Consider the following 8,103-nt stretch of genomic DNA (forward strand, 5'->3'; position numbering starts at 1 on the left):
TGGATGACTTAATTCTAAGAGCCCAGCCCTATGTAAGATGCCTCAGGATTCTGGGACCTCACAATCCTCTCTGCCCCTTGAAACAGTAGTAGCCCTGCCCACCTGCTTTCCTGCTTCTGAGGGCAGGTGGTAAGAACAGGGACTGAGAGGCTGAGACCCCTGTGCAGCCAAAGACCCGCTTATGATCTCCTCCTCAGGATCCCTGGCCCAGGGAGAGAGTGAGACTCTGAACAGAAAGAATCCCCAGGCAGACACAGTTGTTTGCCCTGCAGCCTGAGCTGCACCCCTGCTGAGTCAGGACCTGCCCCACTCAGTTCAGTAACACTTCCTCTTCTGGGTGTGACTGTGGAGCGGGGAGCAGCCTGACTTGCTCTCACTAGGCTCGGACTTTGGAGAGGTGGATTTCCCATTTGTAAAATGGAATCAATTAAGTCCACAGCATGTAAGATTCCCAAGTTCCTCTAAATCTTCTGAGACCCTCAGGAGACGCAGGGCAAACAGGAGCACTCTCACCGCACAGATAAACAGCCTGGGGCCATCTGCAGGATTGGAAGGGCAGGCGAGGTGAGAGTAAAAGCCATTGCTGTCTCTCTAGTTGCTCCTGCACTTGCCACCTTAGCCCAGGGGCTGGGTTGGAGAGAAATGGTCTAGAATATATGACCTCCATGGCCCCAGACTGGATGCTGGAGGTGGAAGGTGGGTCATACTCCCTTTCAAAGTCAGGTGGTTCCTCCCCTGCCCACCAGGTGCCATAGGGCCCATTGGACCAAGACCTCTGGTAACAACTACAAGAGAGAGGAGACACCAAGGTTGAGCTTGCTTTATGGGGCACATGCAGGCTGGGCTGGGGGGCAGGACAAATATTAGGGCTGAATTTTTTTAAGGGACTGAGGTTTTAGGATCCTTCCATGCTATCAAATGGGGTCAGCTCCACCAGCACTGAGACAATGGGGAGATGAGGTAGGGAGGAGGTGAGAATGTGGTGAGAGGAAAGGGAGGTAGTAGGAAAAGGAGTGAAGGGAAGAGGTGGAGAAAGAGGGAAGGGAAAGATGGAAGGAGGAAAAGGGAAGCAGGGCCTGGCTGGAGCTGGAGCCAAAGCCAGAGGTGATCAGGTCAGCAGCGGCAGAGGCTCAAAAGGGAGCCTCCTGGGAAGCGCAGGCAGCTGTGAGGGCTCGTTTCAGCTGCTCATAGGTGACAAACATCACCACGTTCCAGGAACCCAAGCGGAGAAAGGAGGGCATGAACCTAGGGGAGAGAAAACACAGGTCACAGCGGGAACTTCACCTCCCGCTTCCCCCACTGAGCCTGGCATCCAATCCAACCCAGTTGCTCTGTCCCAAAGAGGGCTGGGAGGACTCAATGAACTGGGCTTCACAGCTGTGTGGCTCTGAGCAAGAATCCCCTCTGAGTCTCCATTTTAACATCTACAACAGTGATAACAGCAACTCTGGGAGGAAGGAATTAAGAGGATGAGTGAATGCTGGTGAAATAATAGAACCAGGATCAGAAGTAGTTTGACATTTGCCCCTCAGTTCCAGGCGGTTCTCTCCCACCTGTGTGATAGGTATGGGTAGCCAGGAGGCCTGGACTTGGGTGGGGTGGATCAGAGGCTCACCCTTTGTAGAAGGCTCGGGGCCCCTCCTTCTGAAGCATGGTAAGGGCACAGTGGCCTGCGCTGGTGTACTGGCCTAGGGCAGAGTTCATGTATCTCGTCTTGACCACGTCGACAGGGGAGGCGATGACAGTGGTGCAGAAGCCCGCCCCAAAGGCGGAAGTGAAGTGGCAAGGGAGGTCATCTGCCAAGGAGGAGCAGGCAAGGCAGTCAAGCCTCCTTACCCACCATTCCAGAAGAGAAGAGAATTACTGAAGTAGCTAGAGGTTCTTGTGGTTTTAAAGAGACAGACTCCAGCTGGGACTTCTGAAGACCTGAGAGTCATTTTGCCAATCTAGCACCACTCAGTTCCTCAATGTGCAAAGTGGGAGCTCCATCCCAGTTGGCTTCAATATGGCAAGTAAGAGATACAATCTCATTCTCCATGCAAAGGGCAAATAGGATGAAAGGCTGTGGTTTTCAGGTGTCAATCAGACTCCCACATCCACTCCTGGATTGGGGGTTAAGGTGAAACTCAGCATCATCTAACCTAACTCACCTGTCATAAGGTTGGCCTTCAGGAGAGCGTCCTTGATGAGATCATAGGTCACCAGCTCAGCACAATTCACAATGGCATTACGAGCAACATTGGGAGAGGTCCCTATAGGAGGAAGGAGACCTGTGTGAGACCAGGGAACGGGGAGAAGGAAAAGAGGAAGGGAAACAACAAAAGGGTACACACCTTTCCAGAGTCCCCAGAACCCTTCCTCTCGGGCGATGGTCTTGTAGGCATTGACAGTGCTTTGGTATCTCCGACCACCTCCAGCCCGGGCCTGGGCTTGGAACCGGACCTTTACCACATCCGTGGGCTGAGCCACAGCCACAGCTAGGGCACCCGTGGTGCTGCCTGCTAGGAGGCGGCTCCAAATGCTGGCATCTATGAATGAACCATGGGGGTCAGTAGCCAGCTGGCTTGTACCTCATCTCTCCTCTCCCAAACCATGTCATTATCATCTCCTGCCTTTAATAGGGTCCAGACAAGCTCTTGTTCTAAGAACTCCTCATAGTGAACAAAATATCACTGTGAATGTCTACTTGCTAGGGACACAGCAGAGTAAAACCAAAATGAGATTTAGTGCTTTCTTTCATAAAACATTTTCATTTAACCTGCTTAACAGTCCTCAGAAATCAGAATCATTTCCATTTGACAAATGTGAAAACTAAGGCCTAGAGAGACATGGCTTCCTGATGGACTGGGACTCTTAAAACTTGGGTTCTCATCCCAGATCTATTTTTTCCTGCCACGTGAATTTGGGAAAGTCAACCTTTTGTTTGGGACTCTCAGTTTCCTCATGTGTAAAATGCAGGATTGGCATGGCATGCTAGGGAGGTGAAATGGAAGAATGCTGCCTTGGAGGCAAGAGTCCTGGGTGTGTTTTCTGGCTTCCCATTGTGTACTCTTGGCCAAGCTGCCCTGCACTCTGCCATCTTTCAAGCTTCAATCTCTACATCTGTAACACTGGTATGATACCACCTATTCCCAAGGTTGTGGTGGGGAACATCACCAGATGATGCCCTGCTCAGAGCCTGGCATAGCCTAGGTGCTCAGGAATCATGTGGAGAATCAGGGCCCCTTCCAGTTCTCTGTTCCTCTGATCCTTCCAGGGATCATGGGGCCTGAAGGGGCTATTCAGCTAAATGAATTAAGATCAATCATCACCAAGAAAAAAAAAAAAAACCCAAAGCGCCTATGGTGTAGCCCCATACTCACGCTCAGAGCCCTTGGTGTAGAACTGCTTGACAGAGTCATAGAGGCCGATGCGGACAGAGGCAAAGCTCATCTGGCGCTGCAGGCCAGCAACCAGCCCATTATAGAGGCTGCGGGGCCCCTCAGTGCGCACCATGGTGAGGATGGTGCCCAACACACCACGGTACTGGGCACCGGCCGCAGTGCGCACTGGCCCCTGACTTTCTCCTTGGATCTGCAAGGCCAAGACAGGGCGATTATAGGGATAAGCAGGTTGCCCTCCCCACCTACCATCCCAATGCTCCTAAGTTTACAGTCCCAAACACCTCATTGGCCCTTGAGGAGTCTGTGTAGACTAGAGGCCATCAGGACTCCCAGGCTTCATCCCCTCACCTGCAGCCGGACTTTAGCAGTATCCAGGGGAAAGGTGATGAGATCTGCAATGCAGGCGGCTGTGCCAGCCCCTAGGAACTTGACAGTGGCAGTAGGGGGTACATCTGTAGCCTTGAACCCAACCATGATGCTGATTTCCTGCTACCTCCCAGGAGATGGAGAAAAGTTGGAGAAATGGGCACCCTCAATCAGCAACAAGACGAGATAGAGGAACTCTGCCGGAGTCTAACAAGGGTAGAGAGAGAAGCCCCATCAGCAACAGTGTCTCCAGGCCCTCTCTGCTCACCACCCCCACCTGCGCTTTCTCTGATATCTCCATGTCCCCAAGCAGGACTCAAAGTGGCCCTCTGAGGGAAAATAGGAGTGAGCTCCAGCAGTACTCAAGTAGGGGCTAGAGAAGCAATTCCTGCTCAAGGAGTCCATATTTTGTGAAGGGCTTCTTCCCTTTCACTGTAGGGAGAATCTGGATCAGGGCGATCCTGGTGCTGCCTCACAAATAGCTGCAAGACCAGCTGGGTGCAGATTTCCCTGATGATGCCCACATTCCTGTTTCTTTGGACATATCTGGAGGGCTGACAGAAGGGGAGAAAGGTTTCAGGCACACCAAGACCCGACAGGCACAGACCCACAGCCTCATGTTCTGCATTACTAAGTAGGAACAGCTCTCATGGGTCTGGAATTATTTAAGTCAAGAAGGAAAAGGAAGGCCGGGCGCGGTGGCTCACGCCTGTAATCCTAGCACTCTGGGAGGCCAAGGCGGGTGGATTGTTTGAGCTCAGGAGTTCGAAACCAGCTCTGAGCAAGAGCGAGACCCCGTCTCTACTAAAAATAGAAAGAAATTAATCAGACAACTAAAAATATATAGAAAAAATTAGCCGGGCATGGTGGCGCATGCCTGTAGTCCCAGCTACTTGGGAGGCTGAGGCAGAAGGATCGCTTGAGCCCAGGAGTTTGAGGTTGCTGTGAGCTAGGCTGACGCCACAGCACTCACTCTAGCCCGGGCAAAAGAGTGAGACTCTGTCTCGGGAAAAAAAAAAGAAGGAAAAGAAAGGACAAGATGCCTCCCAGCCCATCAGTAATTCTCTCCCCAGCCACTACGCAGCTCAGGCTCTCTAGAGTCATTCTTTCAACAAGATTGCTTTGCTGGGCACTGGTTCACTGAGACACAGGAGACATTATCTACCCTGCAGGGGACTTACTGTGAGGTACAGGGGGTGGGCAGGTGATCCAAGCTGCATTTGAGGCTTGCAGGACATACTCTCAAAATGCAGAGAAGGGAACAACTAATTCCATTGGGAGAGAGTTAACGAAGGGTGGGTGATCAGAAAAGATTTCTTAGACAAGGTTAACATTTAGCTGGGTCTTAAATAATGCTAGGTGATTCTCAGGGTGCAGAGTAAACACTGAGGCACCAACTCCTTTTGGCCTACCATCTGATGCAGTGAAAACTGCTCTCACTGTTTGGCTGGTTTCCTTTCCTCCAGCATAGGGGGATCCACATCTTCACCATAAGAGAGGTAGGGATGGGGAGCTGCAGGTCAGAGCTATGAAGAGTAATACAGGAAACCAAATCTCCATTTTATTCTCAGAGTTAGAGAACAACACTATCCTCCACTGCCCCGGGAGGAAGTGAGCCCAGCACCTCAGTCAGGGAGGATGACCTGCTCCTTCCCCTGAGCTTACTTCTCAGACTTCATAGAACAGCTGCTCTGAGCCTGGCCTGATTGGCTGCCCCTGTTGCTGAGGCTCAGGAGGGCAGAGCTGGCCAGGGGAGGGAGGATGTGGTAGGAATCAATTATGAATACACAGACCCATGGAAACAAACAGCTCACCAGCTTCTTCCTCCTAGGCCGCTCACCCCAGGTGGCTGGGGCAAACAGGGAAATCAAGACGATACTCACCATAGCAACTACATTGGGACCTCCTATAGGGCAAGACCTGATCTTATTCATTTCCCTGGAGCCTGGCCCACCTGAGGCTTCATGAAGACATGCTCAAATGGTAGAACAGGTCAATGAAGGTGCTTCCAGACTCCCCAGCTTGGCTGATCTGACACTCCTTCCCCCAGGAGGTGCTCCACACTTTTCCCCACCCCACTGCCCAGGGCACTCTTATTAGCTCACTTAATCCTCCACCCGGTGAGGTGGCTGCCCTTATTTCCCTGTTAGATGAGAGAACTTAGTAAGGGCCATGTCTACATGATCCCAAACTTATGATATTTGCTTTACACTGCTACCCAACTCCTCAGTTCTTTCCTGCAGTTTTCTCAGCCCCAGGCTGAGAAAGGCACGACAGAGCCTTTCATAAAGGAAAATTCTCTCATGCCAATTAAACAGCAAACTCTCCCACACCAAGTAAATAGTTCTAAGAAAGTTCAGGCAAATGATGTCTCTTCTTTGGGCATCAGAGATATGATGACATGAGTTTATCATGTGTCTGAACTTGAGCTGGGTTGCAGGGTGTTGTGAAGGCCAAAGAATAAGACCCAGCTGTTGCTCAGCTTGAAGACAAGTGCACAGGGGCTCAGTTGCCACTGTGAATGTTGCCTTGATTTTGCAAAAAGTCATATGGTTCAGAGGAGTGGGAAAGGGGGCAAAGGTCACATATGCTAAATAAAACACAGGGCTAGAAAAGGTTAATCATATTTTATAGTTCCCAAATAACTAGTTTCAGAGCCCAAAAAGTACACCTGATTACTAATCTCAGTCTCAGGGACAATCAAAAGCTGGAGTCAACAATATGAAGCTAGAACCACAGGTTCCTGTCCTAGCTCTGCTGCCGAGCCCAGGTTGGCCTGGGGCCAATCACTGTTCCAACCAGGGCCTCAGGTTCCTCCTTTATAAAATGGGGACCACCATCCTTGGCTTGTCAGGGTCAGCTAAAGGCCAGGAATGTATGAAAGCGCTTTGTGAACCGTGAAGAGCCACTTCACTGGGGTGGTGGTGGTGGTTATTTTTCTTAATGTCCTGCTGACTCCTGCCCTTAGACCACAGGGCTAGGAGGCAGTAAGACACCTCTCCCTTAGACTGGACTCTTACCCGGCTTTGTAAGGTCTCACGCCGAGGCCTGCAAGATCAAGCTTCTCTAAAGGCGTCCCATTCTTCAAAGCTGCCAGTGGCTATCATGGCCCGATTCCCTTGGTTTTCCATAGAAAATGGCTGGGAGACGAAACACCTAATGGTCATACTATGTGTCCTGTGGGGAAGGGCAAAGGAGGAGAGTTTAGAAAGCGAAGTCCGCCTTAAAGGACTAACTCCAGCAAGGAAAGGGGCACGTGCCCACGACACACAAGCCCAATCAGTCCTGGCCTTGGTGGGAGGTGGGGAACAGGGCCCATCTCACCCAGGAGTCCTCCCTCCCCTGTCTGCTTAGTATCACGAATTGGGCCTCTTCTAGGCTTCTGCTCTTGCAACACTCAGTACTCTAGATAAGCATCCCCATCGCAGTCATCAGACTTTGGTGAGTGGGAGAGCTGTGAGGGGGTCCTGAGGGGACAAAGATCTGGGAGTCGGCTAGGGCCCGGACCGAGCTTCGGGGAGTGTGTTGGGGCAGGGTGCGAGCCCTGCAAAGGCCACAAAGAGCAGCTCAAAGTCACTTTCTAGCAGAAACGGCCCCAGGAAAGGCGCTGGGGGCACACGGCCTGGCGCCGTCTGGGAGGGAAAGGTCATTACGGTTATCGCTGACGCGCCGAAGGCCCCCACCCAAGGCGGGACTGGGCATCGCGGTGAGGCGAGGGAGTGGAAGGGTGGAGGCTCAAGTTACAGCAAATTGAACGCGAGAGGGAAAGAACAAAAGGGAGTGAGAGAAAGGGAGAAGAGAGACAAAGAAAAAGAACCAAGGACAGAGAGGAAATGTACAAACTAGGTTAGAATAGAAGGAAAATTAAAGAGCGGGAAGCACGCAGCTTCGCGCGACTAGGGTAGTGGGCGCGGGGCCGGACTCACCGGACCGCAGGGAGAACAGGAGAGTGCGCGCGGCTCTGAGTGGCGGCGGGCGGAGGGCGCGTGGAGGGAGCGTGGACAGTAATCGATCCGAAGGCGCCCGCGGTAGCGCGAATGAGAACCCGGGGGCGGGGCCTGCCGGCTCCCACGTGGGGTGACTGGACCCTCGAGCCACCGCCTTTCCGCAGGGACCGCCCCGCCTAGGGTTCTCGCTGTGCCCTTCTCCACTCCCATTTTCGTGCGGACGCATTCACCGCGTTTACCCCTTGGTTTCCCCAGATGGCCACCCCCTCGGCCCTCCCCACCTCTGCCTCACAGACTCTCCCGGTCCGCCAACCCCACTGTGAGAATGGCAAGACTGATGCCCAGAAAGAAGCAGGTTTGTCCAGGGTCACACACGCTTCATCCTCCAAGCCAGGGCGCTAACAGCG

The 8,103-nt window shown here is 52.5% G+C and overlaps 1 protein-coding gene across 1 annotated transcript; it reads right to left on the reverse strand.

The window, feature by feature from the left end:
• Nucleotides 1-833: 833 nt before the first annotated feature.
• On the reverse strand, nucleotides 834-7,778 carry UCP2 (uncoupling protein 2 (mitochondrial, proton carrier)). Its single transcript, XM_012645718.1, has 8 exons — nucleotides 7,676-7,778; nucleotides 6,770-6,926; nucleotides 3,732-3,956; nucleotides 3,363-3,573; nucleotides 2,334-2,528; nucleotides 2,151-2,252; nucleotides 1,616-1,796; nucleotides 834-1,245 (listed from the first exon to the last, which is right to left on the reverse strand). The coding sequence occupies exons 3-8, from the start codon at nucleotides 3,855-3,857 to the stop codon at nucleotides 1,131-1,133; spliced, it is 930 nt and encodes a 309-aa protein (XP_012501172.1). The 5' UTR covers nucleotides 3,858-3,956; nucleotides 6,770-6,926; nucleotides 7,676-7,778; the 3' UTR covers nucleotides 834-1,130.
• Between the last annotated feature and the right edge of the window lie 325 nt (nucleotides 7,779-8,103).

This window comes from Propithecus coquereli, unplaced genomic scaffold (assembly GCF_000956105.1).
Source record: "Propithecus coquereli isolate 6110/MARCELLA unplaced genomic scaffold, Pcoq_1.0 Scaffold235, whole genome shotgun sequence".
NCBI classification, from domain to species: Eukaryota; Metazoa; Chordata; class Mammalia; order Primates; family Indriidae; genus Propithecus; species Propithecus coquereli.